General features: G+C 43.9%; 1 protein-coding gene and 1 long non-coding RNA gene across 4 annotated transcripts in view; both read right to left on the bottom strand.

Moving 5' to 3' along the window:
* Positions 1-4: 4 nt before the first annotated feature.
* LOC115201687 (uncharacterized) lies at positions 5-2,207 on the bottom strand. Its single transcript, XR_003879793.1, has 2 exons — positions 1,775-2,207; positions 5-1,350 (listed from the first exon to the last, which is right to left on the bottom strand). It is a non-coding gene; the product is annotated as an uncharacterized LOC115201687 (long non-coding RNA).
* A 5,106-nt stretch (positions 2,208-7,313) lies between these two features.
* The window catches only part of LOC115201684 (brain-specific angiogenesis inhibitor 1-associated protein 2), a 140,111-nt gene continuing 121,668 nt past the window's right edge, over positions 7,314-25,756 (bottom strand). For all 3 annotated transcript variants that reach the window (XM_029765506.1, XM_029765505.1, XM_029765507.1), the window contains 6 exons: positions 22,800-23,036; positions 19,012-19,336; positions 17,636-17,840; positions 17,180-17,251; positions 16,513-16,699; positions 7,314-10,442 (listed from right to left, as the gene is read on the bottom strand). In XM_029765506.1, the coding sequence (XP_029621366.1) occupies positions 10,401-10,442; positions 16,513-16,699; positions 17,180-17,251; positions 17,636-17,840; positions 19,012-19,336; positions 22,800-23,036 (1,068 nt within the window). In that variant the 3' untranslated portion in view covers positions 7,314-10,400. The remainder of the gene's footprint in view (positions 10,443-16,512; positions 16,700-17,179; positions 17,252-17,635; positions 17,841-19,011; positions 19,337-22,799; positions 23,037-25,756) is intronic.

Below are 25,756 nucleotides of genomic sequence, written 5' to 3'. Positions count from 1 at the left end.
CCCAAAGGAATGAGATTATTATTATTTCTTCTTGCACAGTATAAACACACTGGTAACATATGGAATACACTCTGCAATGTGTTATTTTCCCTATATTTCATACAGTAAATGCAGTGTGTCCTTCTATACATTGTAGATTGATTTACAGACAAATGAAACTGGATGAGAACTACATACATATAGAAACGGGTACAAAATACAACAGGAATATCTATTTTAAGGTACAAATCCTTTGTCTTGTGTAGTAATGGCATGACAGAAGAACAATAGGATAATGTTAATTAAGAGTTAATATATTGTTTGTATGCATGAATTCTTAATCCTATTGTTCTGCTGTCATTTACAATATGAAAATAACACGGAAAATAATCTATATAGAATGCTATAACTTTGTGTATTGTGTATAGTATTGAACTTTTCTTTCTCTCTCTCTCTGTCCTAAGACCCAGACTCCAGTCGAACGTTGGGGTCCCAGTAGAACCCAGACTCCAGTCGAACATTGGGGTCCCAGTAGAACCCAGACTCCAGTAGAACGTTAGGGTCCCAGTAGAACCCAGACTCCAGTAGAACGTTGGGGTCCCAGTAGAACCCAGACTCCAGTAGAACGTTAGGGTCCCAGTAGAACCCAGACTCCAGTAGAACGTTGGGGTCCCAGTGGAACGTTGGGGTCCCAGTGGAAGACAGACTCCAGTAGAACGTTTTTACACACAGCCAGCCTGTCCAGTGTTCTGTTTATTCTCCGTAATATAGAAAATACTTTACTTTGTGACAAATGTATTGCTCACACAAACTAAAGATATTCCCTACAAATCCCAAGTAACATACTGTATGACCAGATCATAGAACTAGACCCCCAAATAAATGTAGATCAAACAACGACATCTTCTTAAACTTGATGTATGCATAAATCATTATCCGTAACAAATAACAGAATAAACTACAATTTCCGGCATACAGTATGTAGCAGTTTTCAAATGCTTTAATTTGATTGAAGATACAGTCCAAGGCTAGTTGGGCTTGAATGCTATGCATAGTTCAGTTAGACAGGTATATTCAGTCATCATAGGTCCTGCTAAAACTAAAGGTCAAAGGTAGTACATCGTCTACAGTACTTGAGAAAGATCAATCCTGTGTGTGCTTGAATTTTTCCAGCAGAATCAGGGGTTTTCTATTCCAATTGGCTGGCTAAATATATCCGTGCCTCACAGCAACCAATCAGAACCAAGGATAACAAGAAGTAGGGCATGGAGCTAATAGAGGATTGGAGGAGGAGATTGGTCATGGTCAGAGATGAGAGGCCTGGGTTGGTCCTCAGTGGCCTGGGCTGGTTTCTCCTTTGGCGGGGGGACACTGTAGGGACAGGAGAGATGAAAATCGGGAAGTGGGGACGAACAGTTATTAACACCCAGGATTACAGAGTAGAGAATCATCACTTTTACTGCAGCAAGAGAGTGAGTTTGGAGCTGCCTCTGATTGAAGATGGGTTAAGGGTGAAATGAGACTGATGTGTGAACAAGGCAAGCAGTCATGCTACAAAATAAAACCAACAGAGAATGAAGATTTGGTTCATCTGGTCAGAACGTTCATACAGACATGCACAGGGTACCATTTCAGATCCAGGCTATGGACCCTCATGAAACCAGACTAGCCAATGACAGTGATGTCGAGTTAGATAGTGAACGTAAGAAAGACCAAGTTGACGTGAGAGGAAGCCAGTGAATTAATGCGTGATAGGTTGGCTGAATGGCAACAGGTGCCTCATCTTGTCACTTACGAGGGGTTCCTGCTGACTCAAAAGCCTCACACTGAAAGGTAAACAGAGTCCTATGGTGTGAACATTCATGTCCATCTCAAAGAATAGATAAATAAATGTCACTTACTTATCATTGTAATGTGTCACTTCTTAGTAAACTAACCATTGCCACAGTACTCATAAACATACATATTTATCACACATTTACATTTGATTAAACAGTCTTTACATATAACCAATGAATCTGCTATAGACAGTAAAACATTCAAAACACTATTTTCCCATATATGGTTAGTTTGAAGTATTTTTCAAAAACCCCAACCAATGTTAATAAAACTAAAGTTAATCTTAGGTCATTATGTCATTCTCTAAAGCATGTTACTTCCCAGAATGCAATTTGTTCAGTACAACAAAACAAAAAGAACCAACATAAAAATAAAAAAAAAATCACACGCAAAAAAAGAGGCAAGTATGCAGGCACACACAAACAGGCATATGGCACACACACACAAACATTACACAAATCACACCAAAACACAGAGTACTGTACAGACAGACACCAGTTAAATGGCACTACAATACCCGTTGCAGGTCAGGGCTCACAGGTCAGGTTTACATGCAGTTGGGAGAAGTTCCTGTTTATGACCAGTAAGAAGAACTAGCTGGCTGGCTGGCTGGGGTATGGTGGTGGATCAGTATAACTGCTGTACTGTAGCCTACAGCGGTAGGGTGGTGGATCAGTATAACTGCTGTACTGTAGCCTACAGCGGTAGGGTGGTGGATCAGTATAACTGCTGTACTGTAGCCTACAGCGGTATGGTGGTGGATCAGTATAACTAATGTACTGTAGCCTACAGCGGTATGGTGGTGGATCAGTATAACTGCTGTACTGTAACCTACAGCGGTATGGTGGTGGATCAGTATAACTGCTGTACTGTAGCCTACAGCGGTATGGTGGTGGATCAGTATAACTAATGTACTGGAGCCTACAGCGGTGTGGTGGTGGATCAGTATAACTGCTGTACTGTAACCTACAGCGGTATGGTGGTGGATCAGTATAAATGCTGTACTGTAGCCTACAGCGGTATGGTGGTGGATCAGTATAACTACTGTACTGTAACCTACAGTGGTATTCATTCAACAACCCTAACCCTAGCTTCATGTCCACATCCCGGTTCAACACAAATCCTATAGCCTCAAACCTAACCCTTACCCTAATCGCTTCTCTAGCCGCAACCCAAACCCCATCTCTAGCCGCAACCCAAACCCTAACTCTCACAAGCCGTTACAAATCAACAGAGAAGCATGACGCCAACACCATCATTAAGTTTGCCAATGACACGCCGGTGATAGGACAGATCACTGACAATGATGATGAGACAGCCTATAGGAGACCTGGCAGTGTGGTGCCAGGACAATAACCTCTCCCTCAACGTCAGCAAGACAAAGGAGCTGATCATGGACTACAGGAACTGGAGGACTGAGCATGCCCCCATTCACATGGAGCAGGTCGAGAGCTTCAAGTTCCTCGTCGTCCACATCACTAAGGAATTAACATGTTCCACACACACCCACATAGTTGTGAAGAGGGCACTACAGCGCCTCTTCCCCCACAGGAGGCTGAAAAGGTTTGGCATTCTCAGATTCTCCAAAAGATCTACAGCCTTCCCACTGACTGGCTGCATCAACGCTTGGTACAGCAACTGCAAGGCACCCGACTGCAATGCGCTACAGAGGGTAGTGTGTACGGCCCAGTACATCACTGGGGCCAAGCTTCCTGCCATCCAGGACCTAATATACCAGGGGGTGTCAGAGGAAAGCCACAAAAATGGTCAAAGACTCCAACCACCCAAGCCATATAGACTTTTCTCTCTGCTTCTGCATGGCAAGCGGTAGTGGTGCATCAAGTCTTGAACCAATAGGACCCTAAACAGCTTGACTTTACCCCTACTGTACCTACAGTGCTCTCAGAAAATATTCATATCCCTTGACTTTTTCCACATTTTGTTAGGTTACAGCCTTATTCTAAAATGTATTATATCGTTTTTTTCCACATCAATCTTTACACAATACCCCATAATGATAAGAAAAACAGGATTAGACATTTTTGCTAATTTAAAAATAAACAGAATTATCACATTTACATAAGTATTCAGACCCTTTACTCAGTACTTTGTTGAAGCACCTTTGGCAGCGATTACAGCCTCGAGTCTTCTTGGATATGACATTACAAGCTTGGCACTCCTATATTTGGGGAGTTTCTCCCATTCTTCTCTGAAGCCACTCTTGCATTGTCTTGGCTGTGTGCTTAGGGTCATTGTCCTGTTGGAAGGTGAACCTTCACCCAAGTCTGAGGTCCTGAGTGCTCTGGAGCAGGTTTTCAATAAGGATCTCTCTGTACTTTGCTCTGTTCATCTTTACCTCGACCCTGACTAGACTCCCAGTCCCTGCCGCTGAAAAACATCCCCACAGCATGTTGCTGCCACCACCATGCTTCACCGTAGGGATGGTGCCAGGTTTCCTGCAGACGTAACGCTTGGCATTCAGGCGAAAGAGTTCAATCTTGGTTTCATCAGACCAGAGAATCATGTTTCTCATGGTCTGAGAGTCTTTAGGTGTCTTTTGGCAAACTCCAGGCCAAAGGTGCATCAACAAAGTACTGAGTAAAGGGCCAAGATACTTATGTAAATGTAATATTTATTTTTTTACATTAATTATTACAAAAAAAAAACTGATTTTGTAACGTCACAAAATGTGGAAATGTCAATGGGTCTGAATACTTTCCGAAAGGCACTGTATGTATGTATGTATGTATGTATGTATGTATGTATGTATGTATGTATGTATGTAGTGCCCTGCAAAAGTATTCATCCCCCTTGGTGTTTTTCATATTTTGTTGCATTACAACCTGCAATTTAATTTGACTTTTATTTGAATTTCATGTAATGGACATACACAAAATAGTCAAAATTGGTGAAGTGAAAAAAAATTACTTGTTTCAAAAAATGAGACAAAAAAAAAAACAGAAAAGAGGTGCGTGCATATGTATTCACCCCCTTCGCTATGAAGCCCCTAAATAAGATCTGGTGCAACCAATTACTTTCAGAAGTCACATAATTAGTTAAATAAAGTCTACCTGTGTGTGTGTGTGTGTGTGTATATACACACACACACACACACACCTGTTCTGAAAGGCCCCAGAGTCTGCAACACCACTAAGCAAGGGGCACCACTAAGCAAGTGGCACCATGAAGACCAAGGAGCTCTCCAAACAGGTCAGGGACAAAGTTGTGGAGAAGTACAGATCAGGGTTGGGTTATAAAAAAAAAGATCAGAAACTTTGAACATCCCACTGAGCACCATTAAATCCATTATTAAAAAAATATGGCATCACAACAAACCTGCCAAGAGAGGGCCGCCCACCAAAACTCACAGACCAGGCAAGGAGGGCATTAATCAGAGAGGCAACAAAAAGACCAAAGATAACCCTAAAAGAGCTGCAAAGCTCCACAGCGGAGATTGGAGTATCTGTCCATAGGACCTCTAAGCCGTACACTCCAAAGAGCTGGGCTTTACGGAAGAGTGGCCAGATAAATGCCATCGCTTAAAGAAAACAATAAGCAAACATGTTTGGTGTTCACCAAAAGGCATGTGGGATTCTCCCCAAACATATGGAAGAAGGTACTCTGGTCAGATGAGACTAAAATTGAGCTTTTTCGCCATCACAACCCAACACTTCTCATCACCCCGAGAGCACCATCCCCACAGTGAAGCATGGTGGTGGCAGCATCATGCTGTGGGGATGTTTTTCCATCGGCAGGGACTGGGATACTGGTTAGAATTGAAGGAATGATGGATGGCGCTAAATACAGGGAAATTCTTGAGGGAAACCTGTTTCAGTCTTCCAGAGATTTGAGACTGGGATGGAGGTTCACCTTCCAGCAGGACAATGACCCTAAGCATACTGCTAAAGCAACATTTGAGTGGTTTAAGGGAAAACATTTAAATGTCTTGGAATGGCCAAAGCCCAGACTTCAATCCAATTGAGAATTTGTGGTATGACTTAAAGATTGCTGTACACCAACAGACACAAATCCCAGTGTCTAGATGTGCCAAGCTTATTGAGACATACCCCAATAAACTTGCAGCTGTAATTGCTGCAAAAGGTGGCTCTACAAAGTATTGACTTTGGGGGGGTGAATAGTTATGCACACTCAAGTTTTCCGTTTTTTTGTCTATTAAAATTACATCAGCAATTGATCAGAAATACAGTGTAGACATTGTTAATGTTGTAAATGACTATTGTAGCTGGAAACAGCAGATTTTTCTTATGGAATATCTACATAGGTGTACAGAGGCCCATTGTCAGCAAGGCTATTCCATGTGAGAAATTGCCAAGAAACTAAAGATCTTGTACAACGCTGTGTACTACTCCCTTCACAGAACAGCGCAAACTGTCTCTAACCAGAATAGAAAGAAAAGTGGGAGGCCCCGGTGCACAACTGAGTAAGAGGACAAGTACATTAGAGTGTCTAGTTTGAGAAACAGACGCCTCACAAGTCCTCAACTGGCAGCTTCATTAAATAGTACCCACAAAACACCAGTCTCAATGTCAACAGTGAAGAGGCGACTTCGGGATGCTGGTCTTCTAGGCAGAGTTGCAAAGAAAAAGCCATATCTCAGACTGGCCAATTAAAGTAAAAGATTAAGATGGACACAGACACTGGACAGAGGAACTCTGCCTAGAAGGCCAGCATCCCACTCTCAAACTAGACACTAATGTACTTGACCTCTTGCTCAGTTGTGCACCGGGGTCTCCCACTCTTTCTATTCAGGTTAGATTAAAGAAGCAAATAAGCATCAATTAGCCTTTAAAAATGTTAAACTTGGATTAGCTAACACAACGTGCCATTGGAACACAGGAGTGATGGTTGCTGATAATGGGCCTCTGAACGCATATGTAGATATTCCATTAAAAAAAAAAGCAGTTTCCAGCTACAATAGTCATTTACAACATTAACAATGTCTACACTGTATTTCTGATTAATTTGATATAATTTTAAAAATGGACAAAAATGTTTTGCTTTTCTTTAAAAAATAAGGACATTTCTAAGTGACCCCAAACTTTTGAACGATAATGTATATCAAACAAATTCCCCCCCCACAGAGTGGTCATGCTCTCTCTTCAGATGTGGCAGTCTGAATTCTCCTACCTTGGCCTTATTCTAGTGGAGAAAGAAGAAACATTGGCAGCTTCTGGTCGTAGTAACTCGTTTGAGAGTGCTTTTGTCTCTACATTTAACACAGATAGACAGAGAAGGGGGTTGGCAAAGCTAGGGGAAGAGAGGAGTTTGGTCACACACAAACAGAGAAACGGAGCGGAAAAGAGACAGCAAGGCACATGTAAGGAAGACACCATTTTGTTTGTGGCGGAAATGAGTTTTGTGCTGTAAATGTCACTTATTCCTCTCTTTGGCAAGTTGTAATAATTGGGTCAAATCTAATAGGATTTAAAGGGGGAATTCAAAGATAAATCAGAAATTCTAGACAGGACCAGGTATTGACGAACATATAGACAAGCAGACAGACTAACGTCTTTCTTTATTCAGCACATAGAAATAACAGACATGTTTTATCCTGCCTCACATATCATGCTTTTTTTCACATTCCCTTTATTTTAATACAAAGACTAAATGTACAAGAAGGCTGAATGAAGTCACAATAACAAATCAACTCCTCTCCCTTTTCGAGGTTGCACAGTTGGTCATTTCATATGTACTGCAAATATATATATGTGTCACAATAGCAAGAGTTACAGTACATGTGACAAAAGGCTATTTATTACAACGCTCTAAATGGCTATTGATCCAATTCAATTATTGCCATAATTTGCAGTTGTGCTGTTGGCAAATGGATGACTGATGACTCCTTTAAGGGCATCTCACCCATTCATTCACTCCAACGTTTCTGTATATAACTGTGCAGATCAGAATGACCTATTATTTCTGTGATATGGTAATTGCACAACGGTTAGATTGAATGGTTTATAGCTAGCAAACATTTATTCATGTTAGTCACAACTCATCTTCCTATTGTACGCACAGCAAGAGGCACGGTGTAGTCACAATGATGTTTTTTGTTGTTAAAAGATGGCATCCAGGCAGCACTGATTGGAGGGGATGAGAACAGAGGCTGTTGCTTTGGCAACATGGTTTCCACACCATGAAATGTAGCACCTTTGTTGTGGGGTGGCCGAGGTGCAGATATCAGCTGTTTCTTCATGCCTGAACAGTAACCCTACTCAGAGCCTCGCAACTCTTTCTTTCCGGGATGAGGGTTGTTTTCCCCGTTCAGCCTTGTGTATATTTATATTAAAGACAAAAAAAAGATGTATTCAGAAATCCACAAGCTTTTGATTATCAGAGTAAAAGTATTTCACACTGCCTGTCGGGTAACACGTCTGACATCATAAAACATGACTTTGTGGCTAATAATAAACACAATGATACATGTTTACAGAGAATGGCACAAATAATACAGAGTATTGGGTCTTTAAGGTGCGTTTTGATCAACTGATAATCAATAGATATACTAAATCATATATTTTACTTTATGGTACATTAATGTACAGTACACATTCATGGTCATCCATTTCATTGGGCGGATGCCCCCCAATGAGTTATAATAATGAGAAGGAAAAAAAAAATACCATTTACATTTAAGTTATTTCACTACATGTGATACATACGCCTCTCATTTGAAGAGGAACGTTAGACGTTATCAGAAGAACATCACAGTCTATAAAGTAAAGTTATTGTCTGACGGATAAGAAGACCCAGTATAGTTTTAACTTGACATTTTTTTGATCATTCATTATCATCTTTACATGACTAAAACAGTCCCCTTTGGATTACCATTTTGATTTACAATGATAATATACATCCTTCAACCTTCAATCTGGTGTAGAATGTTAAAGATTTTATTTTAAATAATTTGTACTATTTTATTATATATGTTTACAGAGGAATAAATCCCCATTGAATAGAAAAGACATATACATGCATGAAAGACAAGCAAAAGATTATCCTAATTTTCATCCTCAGACAAAGTCCATCATTCCAATGATTTGGATGGTGTCAGTCCTGGTGTCAGGATGGTGTCAGTATGGTGTCAGTCCATTAGCGGTGGGTACTGGTTCCACCAGTGCTTGGCCTGGGAACTTCCCAGTAGTGTGAAAGTGCCAGGTGAGAGAGGCAGGAAGGAAAGGAGGATAGACAAGTCTTTCCCTTGGTGGAATTGGGGGGGGGGGTGGGGAGGATAGACTGGTAAGCGCCGGAGGAGAGGGGAGTGTTGTGGTGGGTTAGCGAGAGGAAGTGTGAGGGTTAGAGAGAGGAGGGGAGGGGTGAGGGTTAGAGTGACTGGTGAGGAGGGCAGATGATGAGGGATTGCAGAGGTGCCTGGCAGTCAGTAAGTCAGTCTTATTGCAGCAGCAGCAAGCCGAGTCTGTGTCTGTCTGTCCCTTCTCACACTGTTGAAATCAATTTCGTAACTGTTCCCCCTTCGGAACTGTGGAACAAAGAGAAGGAGAAGCTTCCAGGTATATACAGTATATAGGCACTCAGAGAAACAACAGTGGAGCAACACAACCACAGCCAAATAATACACTGGGCCAACAACAGGCATTTAGTTTGGACAATTTTGGCACTGGGTCCCATGTTGCTGCCTCCGTCTGAACATTCCCTTCATCCATTCACGACGAGTATTTGAATAATAGTATTTCATACAGTTAAGATAACCTTTCCCTCAGATATAAAAGGAGAAGACATTAAAATGCTAACTTCATGTCTTCAATCTCATTTCTCTGATATGCTACAACAAATTAACTGACAGCCTTTCACATTCAACGTTTACTTCAGACCTGAGTTCAAATAGCTTAGAAAACACATATTATATGGACCCAGGTCTAGTATACTGTAGCCTATATACATGGAGACAGAGCACAGTGTGGGCAGCAGCGCAGAAGGGATAGTAACAATACTATGGAGGGTCAGTAGCTAGGAGGGGAGTGTTCAAGCCTGGGGCTTTTCCCTGAAATCAAAATTATAATAGCCTAAATGAAACTTAACGATAAAAGCAAACAAATATGTTTCAAAGTAATAGGTTAAAAGACTGAGGGAAAATATTTCTTTGACCCACTAGGAATGGCATAAGGATAGGTGATTCCCATTGGTCCAACATGGGTTGAGGTGAACCAACATTTGGGTTTTTGGGCAAACCAATCTTTCTGTCCCAAATGATATCACATAATCATGATAATATCATAGCTAGGTCTCGTCATCAAATAAATAAATAAATCAGGGGGAAAAAAACGGAAACACACCAAAAATAAACCATTAAAATGATATGGCAATTAACACAACAAAAACCTGATATGACCTTGTTTGTAGTTATATAGTTTATGTTGGAAAGTTGGAGTTCCTATCAGGGGAATACTTAAGGACGCTAATTACTTGTAGTGTCTAACCTTTGGTCCATGAAATCATATCCAGTCTATCTAGTCTAGTGCCACCCGGCCAAACCTTATCAATTCACTATCACAACCGAGTATTTGTATTTATAGAGAGAGAGGAAAAAAGGAAAGTGTGCCTTACCTCGTAGGAAAACGTTGCTCATACTGTTCAAGTCCTTGCTGTGGAGACAAAGAAAAAAAACACTTTTCAGTCATCGGCACTTTTGTGTCACACTAGAAAGTTGAGAATACATGATAACAGTATTGCTTGATTGGCAATCCAAAACTGTATCAATTGAATTACTGGAGATATTGTCAGTAGTAGTTTGTGGTCGTATCTGGCTTAGATTCAGCTTCAGAGTGTTTAATAGTCACATGTACAGGGTTGCAGGTGTGATTGCAGGGTACAGTGAAAATCTTAGGCACCGAGCCCCAACATGCAGGACTAGTGAAATAAAACAAGGAAAATGTAACACAAAAAATAAAAAAATATATTTAAAAAAAAACAGATTCAAAAAAAAAATATATATATATATATATTTTTTAAATATATATATACTGCTGTTTATATATATATATATATATATATATATATATATATATATATATATATATATATATATATATATATATATATATATATATATATATATATATATATATATATATATAATAAAATGCCCATTGGGGTGGTTGAGGGGTATTAGGTATTTTATTAGGATTCCCATTAGTTGTTATGAAAGCAGCAGCTACTCTTCCTGGGGTCCACACAAAACATGAAACATGACATAATACAGAACATTAACAGACAAGAACAACTCAGGGACCGAACTACATGAATCTAAAAATGGCACACATAGCCACACAACTATATATACACACACACACACAAAATATCTAGGTCAAATAGTGGCGAGGCGTTGTGACGTGAGACATTGTTTTATCTGGGGTTTTTTTAAACCAGGTTTGCTGTTGATTTGAGTAATAAGGAATATGTAATATGGAAGGGAGTTCCATGCAATAATTGCTCTATATAATACTGGACTGTAAAAAGACCCCTGGTGGCATGTCTGGCGGGGTAAGTGTGTGTATGTGTCAGAGCTGTGTGCAAACAATTTAGATGGTCGTCCTCTGATATTCAACACGCTCCTTATAAAAAGAAAAAGTGAGGCAGTCAGTCTCTCCTTAACTCTTAGTCAAGATGGCTCACTGTTCGTTGTTGGCATTTCCTTCCAAAGTTTGCTCACTTTACCAATGAAATAATCTTAACAATGTGTTGGCAACATCAAATTGTTTTGTGATGAATAAGCCAATGAAAGATGGAGTTGAATTTGTCTTTCTGCCTATAATTTCATTTAAAGTACTCTAAAGTCCTTTATATCATTGATCTTGGCTTCATAATACAGTTTCTTCTTCTTTATGTTGAGTTTAGTCACATAATTTCTCAATTTGCAGTAAGTCAGCCAGCCAGATGTGCAGCCAGACTTATTAGCCACTCCTTTTGCCCCATCTCTTTCAACCATACCGTTTTTCAGTTCCTCATCATCCATGGAGTCATAACAGTTCTGTCAGTTTCTTACCACATGTATGTTTATCAATAATTGGAAGAAGCAATTCCCTAAATGCATCAAGTGCAACGTCTGGATGCTCCTTATTAATCACATCAGCCCAACAGATAGTTTTTACATCATCCACATGAGTCACAGCAACATCTTTTGTATGCTCTCTTATAAACTATTTTAGGCTCAGCTTTTGGAACTTTGGCTTTCCTGGATATATATATATATATTTTACAATGATGGCCTACCAAAAGGCAAAAGGCCTCCTGCGGGGACGGGGGCCTGGGATTAAAAATAAAATAAAAATATAGGACAGAACACACATCACAACAAGAGAGACACAACACTACATAAAAAGAGACCCACTGGTTACAGTGAGAAGCTTCCTCTTGAGTGGATAGCTTGATGAAAACTAGTCATCAACCACGGTGGGGGGGGGGGGGGGGTGGGGGGATAACCACAGGGGGAGCAGCAGTCAGACTAAATGACCATAGGGGAGCAGCAGTCAGACTAAATGACCACAGGGGGAGCAGCAGTCAGACTAGATGACCACAGGGGAGCAGCAGTCAGACTAAATGACCACAGGGGGAGCAGCAGTCAGACTAAATGACCACAGGGGGAGCAGCAGTCAGACTAAATGACCACAGGGGGAGCAGCAGTCAGACTAAATGACCACAGGGGGAGCAGCAGTCAGACTAAATGACCACAGGGGGAGCAGCAGTCAGACTAGATGACCACAGGGGGAGCAGCAGTCAGACTAGATGACCACAGGGGGAGCAGCAGTCAGACTAAATGACCACAGGGGGAGCAGCAGTCAGACTAAATGACCACAGGGGGAGCAGCAGTCAGACTAGATGACCACAGGGGGAGCAGCAGTCAGACTAAATGACCATAGGGGGAGCAGCAGTCAGACTAAATTGCCATTTAGTCTGACTGCTTGGCACTTACAATGCCATGAGTCAAAAATGCAATCAAATCACATTAACCGCCCTTAACCAACAATGCAGTTTTATGCCAAGAGCCGTGGGTTAGATTCCTGCTGGGGCCACTTAAGAAAAATGTATGCACACATGACTATAAGTCGCTTTGGATAAAAGTGTCTGCTAAATTGCAGTTTTATTGATACCTTAATAGAAAGTTACTCAAGTAAAAGTCACACAGTAAAATACTACTTAAGTATAAAAGTATTTGGTTTTAAATATACTTAAGTATCAAAAGTAAATGTATAAATCATTTAAAAGTCCTTATATTAAGCAAAGCAGACGGCAACATGTTCTTGTTTTTAAATGTACGGATAGCCAGGGTCACACTCCAACACTCAGACATTATTTACAAAAGATGCATTGGTGTTTAGTGAGTCCACCAGATCAGATGCAGAAGGGAGGACCACGTGTTCTTTTGATAAGGGCTTGAATTTGACCATTTTCCTTTCCTATTAAGCATTCAAAATGTAACGAGTACTTTTGGTTGTCAGGGAAAATGTACGGCGTAAAAAAGCAGGAATGTAGTGAAGTAAAAGTACAAGTTCTCAAAAATATAAATAGTATAGTAATGTACAGATACCCCCAAAAAACACTTAAGTAGTACTTTAAAGTATTTTTACTTAAGTACTTCACACCACTGCTAAATTGCTTATATAATTATTATATGATCAGTCCTTGAAGTGTTGACGTTTGCCAAACCAATATGAGCCAGTAGAGGGAGCCAGCTGAACACAGCAGAACAACCATTGCCTTTAGTCAGAGTGACACAGCTGTATAAAACTAACATAACTGTCTGTTCTAACTCAAACAAAAATTATATCCCTGGAATAATCTGAAGGGGAAAACAAGACCAAGAAGTTGTTATGTGACTATCTGAGCAATTAGAGACTATTATCATGCCCACATACAGTACCTCTCCACCTCCCGCCTCCTCCTACCCAAGCCCTCCCTGTAAAGGGTTTTGGTGTTACATAATGCAACACAGCCCCCGCTCTCGCCTCAGCGACAATGCATGTGTGTGCGGGTCTCCAGTCAGCTGGGCTAGTCCTGTTATCAGCAGTCTCCAGTCAGCTGGGCTAGTCCTGTTATCAGCAGTCTCCAGTCAGCTGGGCTAGTCCTGTTATCAACAGTCTCCAGTCAGCTGGGCTAGTCCTGTTATCAACAGTCTCCAGTCAGCTGGGCTAGTCCTGTTATCAACAGTCTCCAGTCAGCTGGGCTAGTCCTGTTATCAGCAGTCTCCAGTCAGCTGGGCTAGTCCTGTTATCAGCAGTCTCCAGTCAGCTGGGCTAGTCCTGTTATCAGCAGTCTCCAGTCAGCTGGGCTAGTCCTGTTATCAACAGTCTCCAGTCAGCTGGGCTAGTCCTGTTATCAGCAGTCTCCAGTCAGCTGGGCTTGTCCTGTTATCAACAGTCTCCAGTCAGCTGGGCTAGTCCTGTTATCAGCAGTCTCCAGTCAGCTGGGCTAGTCCTGTTATCAGCAGTCTCCAGTCAGCTGGGCTAGTCCTGTTATCAGCAGTCTCCAGTCAGCTGGGCTAGTCCTGTTATCAGCAGTCTCCAGTCAGCTGGGCTAGTCCTGTTATCAACAGTCTCCAGTCAGCTGGGCTAGTCCTGTTATCAACAGTCTCCAGTCAGCTGGGCTAGTCCTGTTATCAGCAGTCTCCAGTCAGCTGGGCTAGTCCTGTTATCAACAGTCTCCAGTCAGCTGGGCTAGTCCTGTTATCAGCAGTCTCCAGTCAGCTGGGCTAGTCCTGTTATCAACAGTCTCCAGTCAGCTGGGCTAGTCCTGTTATCAACAGTCTCCAGTCAGCTGGGCTAGTCCTGTTATCAGCAGTCTCCAGTCAGCTGGGCTAGTCCTGTTATCAGCAGTCTCCAGTCAGCTGGGCTAGTCCTGTTATCAGCAGTCTCCAGTCAGCTGGGCTAGTCCTGTTATCAGCAGTCTCCAGTCAGCTGGGCTAGTCCTGTTATCAACAGTCTCCAGTCAGCTGGGCTAGTCCTGTTATCAACAGTCTCCAGTCAGCTGGGCTAGTCCTGTTATCAACAGTCCTCCAGTCAGCTGGGCTAGTCCTGTTATCAACAGTCTCCAGTCAGCTGGGCTAGTCCTGTTATCAGCAGTCTCCAGTCAGCTGGGCTAGTCCTGTTATCAGCAGTCTCCAGTCAGCTGGGCTAGTCCTGTTATCAACAGTCTCCAGTCAGCTGGGCTAGTCCTGTTATCAACAGTCTCCAGTCAGCTGGGCTAGTCCTGTTATCAGCAGTCTCCAGTCACAATCACTTTCCTCAGGTGCAGAAGCAGCCGAGCGGCAAGCAGCCTTCTCTAATCTGGGCTCTGTCGTCTCTGTGTGGCCCGTCACAAAACACAGACGCACACACACACACACACACACACTCACTCAGACAAACACACAGACAGACAAACACTCAGACAAACAGACAGACAAACACTCAGACAAACAGACAGACACACACTCAGACAAACACACACTCAGACAAACACACACTCAGACAAACACACACTCAGACACTCAGTGTGTGAGGCAGACGGGAACTGATCCCCCGTTTGTGTAAGTTAATGGGCCAGAACGTTGTGGGAAAGCTGTGCCACCGGGGACCTAAACACACAGCCTGTCACACTGATGGTTTACTGCACAAGGCACCTAAGTCACTTGTGTTGATTGATTCCTCCTGTATATGAGGGCATAGCTAAGTGCTCTCGACTGGTGTACGTACAGTGGGTATGTGATCATTTTAGGTGCAGTTAGTAAAGTAATGAAAATAAAATACCTTCACACTTTAAATGCTTTCAAAGTTTCATGGTTTGTGCATATAAACCTCCTGTGTAAACATGTGTGTAACCATGTGTGTAAACATGTGTGTAACCATGTGTGTAAACGTGTGTAAACATGTGTGTAAACGTGTGTAAACATGTGTGTAAACATGTGTGTAAACATGTGTGTAAACGTGTGTAAACGTGTGTAAACATGTGTGTGAATTGAGAATGCCTCAAATTAAAATTTAATTTTTGATTTGAAGTAGTAAACAGGATACAGAAATCGCAATTTGAAATTTGAATGAAAGGAAATAGAATTTAATGAATTGAAATTCTACTGCCTGTTCCATTCTATACTAGGTGAAGTCTGTACAAATATACATCTTGTACATAAAACATGTCGTTATGTACATTCAATATTTTCAGGACAAACTCTTAAAATGAATGATCAAGGAAAACAAAAAACTGTATGGAAATAAGTTACTATATAACATCTGAAATGTTATTCAATATGGAGAAAAATGCTACATTTCCCAGAATGTATTAGTTTATCCTTCAAGTTGACCCTGAGACCTTTAAAAATAAACCAAACAAATGAAATGGTTGGTGGAAATATAACTGGCTATTCTAAGCACTAAGGTTAAAAGAGCGACTCTATGAACATTGTTTCTGGAGAAAAGTGATATATTCTTTGGTATTTACAAGTGTGACCTGTCAGATTCAATGAAACTCTCATGTTCTATGACTGAGTGGAATTTATTTGAATTCCACTGAATTAAATTCTACTTCCTGTCACTCAAACTCTAATTCTACATCCTGTGGAGTGTGACCAATTCAATTTGAATTTCAATTCATGAGTTGAATGGGAGTCAATTCTACAATTCTGAGTTGAGCACAACCCTGGTATCTACGCGTGTGTGTTTGTGTGTAGTTGTTGTTGTTGACCTGTGAGAAGCCCGGCCCTGCCACGCTATATGGCCGTTGTTGCCGTCTGCTGCTGTTTGCCATGGCTGCGCTCTGCATGCTCTGTGCCAGCAGGCGAGATGACATGCCGTAGTCTGGTGGAGGGACACCTGCCATGTCCTCTCTCTCCAACAAGTTCCCCGTGCTGCTGCTCTTACCATGGTGGAGACTGGTGACAGACACAGTCAGTTAGTTACACAGGGACTGAAATGAAAAACTGTGATTAGCTGAACAGTCAGACAGTGGAAACTGGAGCCATGACATAGGCCTAGATTCAATACGTATCGCGGAAGAGCCGTGCTGTAGCACAACTGAAATTTAAAGGCAATGTTTGCGCATTTACAGACTGCATTCATAGTAAATGCTGCAAATGTCAGCTCAATCTGAAATTACCTTTACATTTCAAAAGCGCTATAACTGGGACCTTCCGCGATATGGATTGGATCTAGCCCATAGTCAACCAGTCACACATTAAAAAAAATATAACAAAATAAAACAAGGCCAGAACTGAAAATAACTGATCTCACTTTGAAAATGAACAAATTAGCTTGAGAGAGAAAGGAGTAATTCTCTGTCTATTGAACAACAGATAAAGACCTGTTTCCTTACAAATACATCACACAATAGTGACAAAAAATGTCAAACGTACTTGTTGACTCGTAGTTTGTTGCCGTCAGTCACGGGGATGACACGTGTGTAGGAGAAAGGGAACCAGCCACGCCTAATGAGGAAACAGTGATTCAACAGGTGAATCAGCAACAGTGATTCAACAGGTGAATCAGCAACAGTGATTCAACAGGTGAATCAGCAACAGTGATTCAACAGGTGAATCAGCAACAGTGATTCAACAGGTGAATCAGCAACAGTGATTCAACAGATGAATCAGCAGCACCTAGAGTCGGGATGCTTATGACGTCATATTTAAATGTAAAGATTCACACCAATAACTATAATAATATATAGCATTTAGTACACGCTTTTATCTAAAGCAACTTAAAGTTTTCACGTATGGTACATTGCAAGAGTCACGCTCTACCAACTGAGCTACAGAGGGTAACTCATAGTGCTATAGACAAAAGGAATGGGATGGAGTTAGGATACTTACATGTTGTTCTTTTCGTTCTCTCCATAGTGCCATCCGTCGCGGGCCTCCGGGACCAGCAGGGTGATGACATCTCCCTCAGAGAAGCTGAGCAAGGTGCTGTTGTCCCCCGCTGCATGGGAGAAAACGGCCTGGACACGGGTACGCCCGTTCTTCTCCAGCCCTGCAGCCATGGAGCTAGACCGGGGCAGGGTCCGGGTCTCTGGAACTGAGGACATTTCATTTTACTTTACATTTTCTAAAACAAAAACAGGGAGTTAGTAGCTGGACGTTTCTACATGTTTCTCTACAGTTGTACTGTACCTTACTACTGGACATGAGCTTGACGAGATCTACAGGACTTATGACCAAATCTAGGGGTTGTCTTTACACTTCAATCGTGCTGTACCACAGAACTTCTGCAATATAGTCCTCGGTCTTTAAGCAGATAACTAAGCCAAACCAGGTCACACAGGGCCTACTGTATATAGTACCTGCTCTGAGTATCTAATGTATTAGTATAACCCAACTCTCCTAAGTGACTTTAAATGCTTCCATTATTCTTAAAGCCTCTGTCCTTCACCTAATTTGAGTCTTTGTTTCTCCTTTTAAATCACCGTCCCCTCCCTCCCTCCCTCCCTCCCTCCCTCCCTCCTTCCTTCCTTCCCTCCCTCCCTCCCTCCTTCCCCCCCTCCCTCCCTCCCTCCCTCCTTCCCTCCCTCCTTCCCTCCCTCCCTCCTTCCTTCCCCCCTCCTTCCCTCCCTCCCTCCCTCCCTCCTCCCCTCCCTCCTTCCCCCCCTCCCCTCCCTCCCTCCCTCCCTCCCTCCCTCCTTCCCCCCCTCCCCTCCCTCCCTCCCTCCCTCCTTCCCCCCCTCCCCTCCCTCCCTCCCTCCCTCCTTCCCTCCCTCCCTCCTCCCCTCCTATTCCCACATGCTCTGCTCTCATTGAGACCACAGTTCTATAAGTGCCAGGTATACACCGTGATAGAAGGAGAGATAAGAGCTATTCAATAGCAGATATGAAGAAAAGAGCCGATATAGCGGGAACAAGAACAACCCCCACTGCACAGCATTCAGCTCCTTCACAGCATGGAGTCAAAGGCACATTCTTAAAAAAGGTTACAATCAAGCCGTTCACTCTCTAAGGTCTCTGTGACGGAGGTGGCATTCATAAAGCACACTAGTGATGTATTCTGTAATATTCTTACTTGACTGCCTATATAGTGGAATACCATTAAGCCCCCATAATGCATTGGACTTCACAGTACTGTACTATTGCCGATTTTTTACTGTAAATGTACATCAATGTGTTACAGTGTAGCTACTGTACATATGATTATGTTGCCCAACTTTTGAGGGCCTCAAGATGCCCCGCCCCGCCACTATCCTGGTCTTCCTTACCCATGGTGGTGTTGCTCTTGGCTGGGGCGTTCTTACGGACAGGCAGGGTGTTGGAGTAGACCTCACTGCCCTGTCTGTGGGGCTGGGAGAGGTGCTGGGCCTGGGAGGAGGCCTGAGCCTGCTGGGCCTGAGCTTGGGCCTGAGCTTGGGCCTGAGCCTGGGCCTGGGCCTGAGCTTGGGCCTGAGCCTGGGCCTGAGCCATCTTCCCTTCCATCCAGTGTTGGTAGTCCTCCCCTCCTCCCCCTCCTCCTGCACCTCCGTGGGCCCCTGTCGTTCCATTCATCATGGGCATCCCTCCGTCCACTCCTCCTGGTCCCATTATACGCTGTAGGGAGGGAGGGAGTAAAGTAGGAAGGAAGGAAGGAAGGAAGGAAGGAATGTGTTGATGTGTTAGTTAACATACTCATTAGGCACCATTCTTCCATCACAGAAAAGCGTTACATAATGTGAATCTCATCAATACTAACGAGAGGGAGATTATGCTGTTGGAAATGGGCCAGGTTGTGTTGATTAAAAGGTAGACTCAGCGATATGATGTAGAAAGTAAAACAGCAAAGTGGGTCAATTTTTGCAACAACTAAGAGCGTTAAAGCGCGAGGCTCAACCACTCTGCTGTTTTGGTCCCGTGGCCACCACATTGTAAAAGTGCACATACTGTGTGAGAGCAAAGTTGTGCATCTCGTTTAATTTGCAATATCTGCTGTGTTGCCCGTGGCAACGTCATTTAGCTTACTATAAGAGATCAATCAACTGTAACGGAACTACTAAGCAGCACCACTACACAGCCATAAATATTCCCAACCGTCAGTCTTCAATGTGAATGGACCCAAGTTGTTTGTTGTTGAAAGACACTTTTCAATACACATCATCACAAAACAGAATGATAAAGGACAGTCAGAGATGCTGTGGGATCTGTGGGAAAATCCTGTCCACTTTCAACGTGTTTCTGTGGGATCTGTGTGAAGATCTCGTCCACTTCAATGTGTTTCTTCTCTGAGAATGTTACACAATAAGAATAATCTGCTCTTCCTCCCTCCCTTTAAGGCATCCTTTTTTTTCACTAATTGGTCTTTTGACCAATCAGATCAGCTCTAAAAAAAAAGATCTGATGTGAAAAGGTCTGATATTGGTCAAAATACAAATTAGTGAAAGAAAAATATCAGAATCTGGCTGCCTATGTAAACACAGCCTTAGAGGCTTCCTCAAAGATGTTACTGCAATTCACACACACGAACGCAGGCACACACAAACGCAGGCGCACACAAACGCAGGCGCACACAAACGCAGGCGCACACAAACGCAGGCGCACACACACGCAGGCGCACACACACGCAGGCGCACACACACGCAGGCGCACACACACGCGCAGGCGCACAAACACGCGCAGGCGCACAAACACGCGCAGGCGCACACACACGCGCAGGCGCACACACAAACGCAAGCGCACACACAAACGCAGGCGCACACACACACACAAACGCAGGCGCACACACACACACACAAACGCAGGCACACACACAAACGCAGGCACACACACAAACGCAGGCACACACACACAAACACACAAACGCAGGCACACACACAAACACAGGCACACACACACACACACACACACACGCAGGCACACACACACGCACGCACACACACGCACACACACACACACACACACAAACGCAGGCACACACACACACAAACGCAGGCACACACACACAAACGCAGGCACACACACACGCACAAACGCAGGCACACACACACACGCACACATCCAGGCACACGCACACACACACATGCAGGCACACGCACACACACACACGCATGCAGGCACACACACACACACACGCAGGCACGCACACACACGCAGGCACACACACACACGCAGGCACACACACGCAGGCACGCACACACACACGCAGGCACGCACACACACACGCAGGCACGCACACACACACGCAGGCACGCACACACACACGCAGGCACGCAGGCACACACGCAGGCACACACACGCAGGCACGCAGGCACGCACACACACGCAGGCACACACACGCAGGCACGCAGGCACAGGCACGCAGGCACACACACGCAGGCACACACACGCAGGCACGCAGGCACACACACACACACACACAAACGCAGGCACACACACAGACGCAGGCACACACGCACACACACAAACGCAGGCACACACACACAAACGCAGGCACACACACACAAACGCACACACACACACACACAAACGCAGGCACACACACACGCAGGCACACACACACGCAGGCACACACACACACGCAGGCACACACACACGCAGGCACACACACACACACAAACGCAGGCACACACACACACACAAACGCAGGCACACACACACACACACACAAACGCAGGCACACACACACACACACAAACGCAGGCACACACACACACACACAAACGCAGGCACACACACACACACACACACACAAACGCAGGCACACACACACACAAACGCAGGCACACACACACACAAACGCAGGCACACACACACACACACACGCAGGCACACACACACACACACACGCAGGCACACACACACACACACACGCAGGCACACACACACACACACGCAGGCACACACACACACACACGCAGGCACACACACACACACACGCAGGCACACACACACACACACGCAGGCACACACACACACGCAGGCACACACACACACACAGGCACACACACACACACACAGGCACACGCAGGCACACACACAGGCACACACACACACACGAGTGGAAGCAGGGTGTGAAACAATCAACAGCCCAACAGACCCAAGTAATCTGTTTCTGTTCCTTCCTAAAGGCATTTCTAATTAGCATGCAGCACTAACGACTTAATTTGCATCAACAAGTGTGTGTGTGTGTGTGTTGAGCCATCAGGGAGGGTTCTGAGGGGTTCTGTGTTCTAAAGGAGAGGCTCCAAGAGATTCCATAATGGAATCCCAACATCCTGGGGCATCGCTAGGCAACCCTGGGGCATTGCTAGGCAACAGACTAGCTAGTGGTGTTAATTAAGGAACGTCGTTAGAGCCGCAGCCCACAAACCTGCTGCTGGCCTCAACAGTACTCCCTCAAACACCGAGGCAACACACCGATACAGAGGCTCATACTGAGAAACGCAGGCACTCTCACACAGTGCTTCAAAGCTTCATAATCAAAAACACAATTAGCGATGACAAACAACGATTGATGACTGCAGCACCCAATTAACTGAATGTTTCTCCATTAGGGCTGACAAACCATATCAGCTCTATAGCTTACTATTGGGTCATATTGCAGTAATATATATGTACTATCATAGTGCTAACAACTTTTACTTCACTACATTCCAAAACAAAATCATATACGTTTTACTCCATACATTTTTCCTGGCACTCAAAAGTACTCATTACATTTTGACAGCAAAGTGGTCCAATTCAAGCATTAATGAAGGGAAAATCCCTGGTCATACTACTGTCTCTGATCTGGTGGACTGTTGAAGCCCTGGCTATCTGTAAATAAATAAAAAATGTAAAATATAATTGTGCCATCTGGTTTGCTTAATATATGGAATTTTAAATGATTTATACTTTTATTTGAGCAATTCCATTTACTTTGATACAAAAGTATATTTAAAACGAAATAATTTTAGACTTTTACTCAAGTAGTATTTTACTGGGTGACTTTAACTTTTTTACTTGAGTCATTTGAGTACTTGTTCCACCACTGGTGCTAACTTAGCAATATTATAGTAATACCACAGTACCGGTGACCCACCTGTTGGCCCATGAGGGCAGCCAGCTCGGGGGGTACTGGCAGGGGTTTGGCCCCGGGAATGGGGTCAGAGATGAGCAGGTTGCCCTTGGAACCATGGTGGGTGTGGGAGACGGACCCCAGGGTACCCCCTGTAGAGGTCATCTGCTGAGCCAGGAGCATGGCACGGTCAGGCAGCTTGGTAGGGTCAGCACACGCCTGCTGCCATGCTGGGATCTTCTGGGCTAGCAGGTCCTTACCCTGGAGAAGATAAATAAACACAAAGGGAAAGAGTGGTGAGACGCTGTAGTGGGAAGATAGGTGAATATTGAGCTGTTCTGGTGAGAGAGTAACAAGGTGTTCCTTTGAACCTGGTCATTTATATATAAGGAGATATTCTAGGAGAGTATAGGGTTTTAACGTTCAGGAGAAACTGTTGAACAAATCCTTATACTGTGAAAAGGTTCACTACTTGAGAAAATAACTACATTAGCTGAGGTAGTTGAGTCAGCCTAGGTGGGAGAGCGTGGGCTCCTGGAAAGCAAGTGTCAGTGTGTGGGATCTCCAGCTCAAGTATCACAGAGAGAGAGCGAGAGAGAGCGAGAGCAAGAGAGAGAATAGCTGACCTCTGTGACTGACCCAAAATTAAGGAAAGCTTTGACTATGTACAGACTCAGTGAGCATAGCCTTGCTATTGACGAAGGCCGAGGTAGGCAGACCTGGCTCTCAAGAGAAGACAAGCTATGTGCACACTGCCCACAAAATGAGGTGGAAACTGAGCTACACTTCCTAAACTTCTGACACATGTATGACCATAGAGACACATATTTCCCTCAGATTACACAGACCCACAAAGAATTCCAAAACAAATCCAATTTCAATAAACTCTCATATCTATTGGGTGAAATACCACAGTGAGACATCACAGCAGCAAGATTTGTGACCTGTTACCACAACAAAAGGTCAACCAGTGAACAACAAACACCATTCATTACCAGTCTAGCAGCCGTTTCACCTCACAGCTGAAGCAGCCTCATTACCAGTCTAGCAGCCGTTTCACCTCACAGCTGAAGCAGCCTCATTACCAGTCTAGCAGCCGTTTCATCTCACAGCTGAAGCAGCCTCATTACCAGTCTAGCAGCCGTTTCACCTCACAGCTGAAGCAGCCTCATTACCAGTCTAGCAGCCGTTTCATCTCACAGCTGTACACCAGCAGCCTCCCTCCCAGGATTACAGTACTCAAGGCCCGCAACACCATCTGTAGCCTCCAGGCCTCTCCACCAGCTCTCTCCCCAGCTATGGGTTTCCTGCTCTGGCTTACCTCTGATCAATTTTACCCCCACCTCCACCCACTAAAGCGGTTTGGGTGTAAGACAGGAAGTAATATTCAGCAGGGTTGCCAGGATTCTTCATAAACGGCACTCCCTTAGAAACAACACTTACAAAAAAAAAAGGGTTCCAAAAGGGTTCTTCAACTCTGTGGAAAGGGTTCTACATGGAACTCAAAAGTGTTCTACTTTGAACCAAAATGATTCTACCTGAAAAAAGGATCTTCCTATGGGAACAGCAGAATAACTCATTTAGGTTTTAGATCGCACCTTGAGTGTGACAAATCCCTTTATCTACGGTTGTTACTCTTGGTCTCTGTACATAGCCTACTTAAAATCTGTCTCTGTTTCTCTCCATGTTTTCTACCTTATTGCTTTCTGTGTACCAGTCAGTGTTCCTCCCTGGTCTCTCTCCGTTGGTGCGCTGGGTAGCGGTGCCAGTATGTGACTCAGCTCCCAGGTGGTAGTATCTGCTAGGTAATGTAGTGTGGGTGGTAGTGTGGTTTCTAAAGCTCCATGCCAGAGAGATGATCAACACCAACGGCCTGCTTCTTCATTTCACTTTATTCCATCACCACAGGACAGTTGCTGCTACCTTACTTACGTATGTCACATACAGTATCTCACAAAAGTGAGTACACTCCTCACATTTTTGTAAATATTTGAGTATATCTTTTCATGTGACAACACTGAAGAAATGACACTTTGCTACAATGTAAAGTAGTGAGTGTACAGCTTGTATAACAGTGTAAATTTGCTGTCCCCTCAAAATAACACAACACACAGCCATTAATGTCTAAACTGCTGGCAACAAAAGTGAGTACACCCCTAAGTGAAAATATCCAAATTGGGCCCAAAGTGTCAATATTTTGTGTGGCCACCATCATTTTCCAGCACTGCCTTAACCCTCTTGGGCATGGAGTTCACCAGAGCTTCACAGGTTGCCACTGGAGTCCTCTTCCACTCCTCCATGACGACATCACGGAGCTGGTGGATGTTAGAGACCTTGCACTCCTCCACCTTCCGTTTGAGGATGCCCCACAGATGCTCAATAGGGTTTAGGTCTGGAGACATGCTTGGCCAGTCCAGCACCTTTACCGTCAGCTTCTTTAGCAAGGCAGTGGTCGTCTTGGAGGTGTGTTTGGTGTTGTTATGTTGGAATACTGCCCTGCGGCCCAGTCTCCGAAGGGAGGGGATCATGCTCTGCTTCAGTATGTCACAGTACATGTTGGCATTCATGGTTCACTCAATGAACTGTAGCTCCCCAGTGCCGGCAGCACTCATGCAGCCCCAGACCATGACACTCCATGCATGACTGTAGGCAAGACACACGTCTTTGTACTCCTCACCTGGTTGCCGCCACACACACTTGACACCATCTGAACCAAATAAGTTTATTGGTCTCATCAGACCACAGGACATGGTTCCAGTAATCCATGTCCTTAGTCTGCTTGTCTTCAGCAAACTGTTTGCGGGCTTTCTTGTGCATCATCTTTAGAAGAGGCTTCCTTCTGGGACGACAGCCATGCAGACCAATTTGATGCAGTGTGCGGCGTATGGTCTGAGCACTGACAGGCTGACCCCCACCCCTTCAACCTCTGCAGCAATGCTGACAGCACTCATACGTCTATTTCCCAAAGACAACCTCTGGAT

This window comes from Salmo trutta, chromosome 10 (genome assembly GCF_901001165.1).
Source record: "Salmo trutta chromosome 10, fSalTru1.1, whole genome shotgun sequence".
Taxonomy (NCBI): Eukaryota; Metazoa; Chordata; class Actinopteri; order Salmoniformes; family Salmonidae; genus Salmo; species Salmo trutta.
The sequence above is the reverse complement of the archived record's forward strand: the minus strand, read 5'-3'. Positions and strand labels throughout refer to the sequence as shown.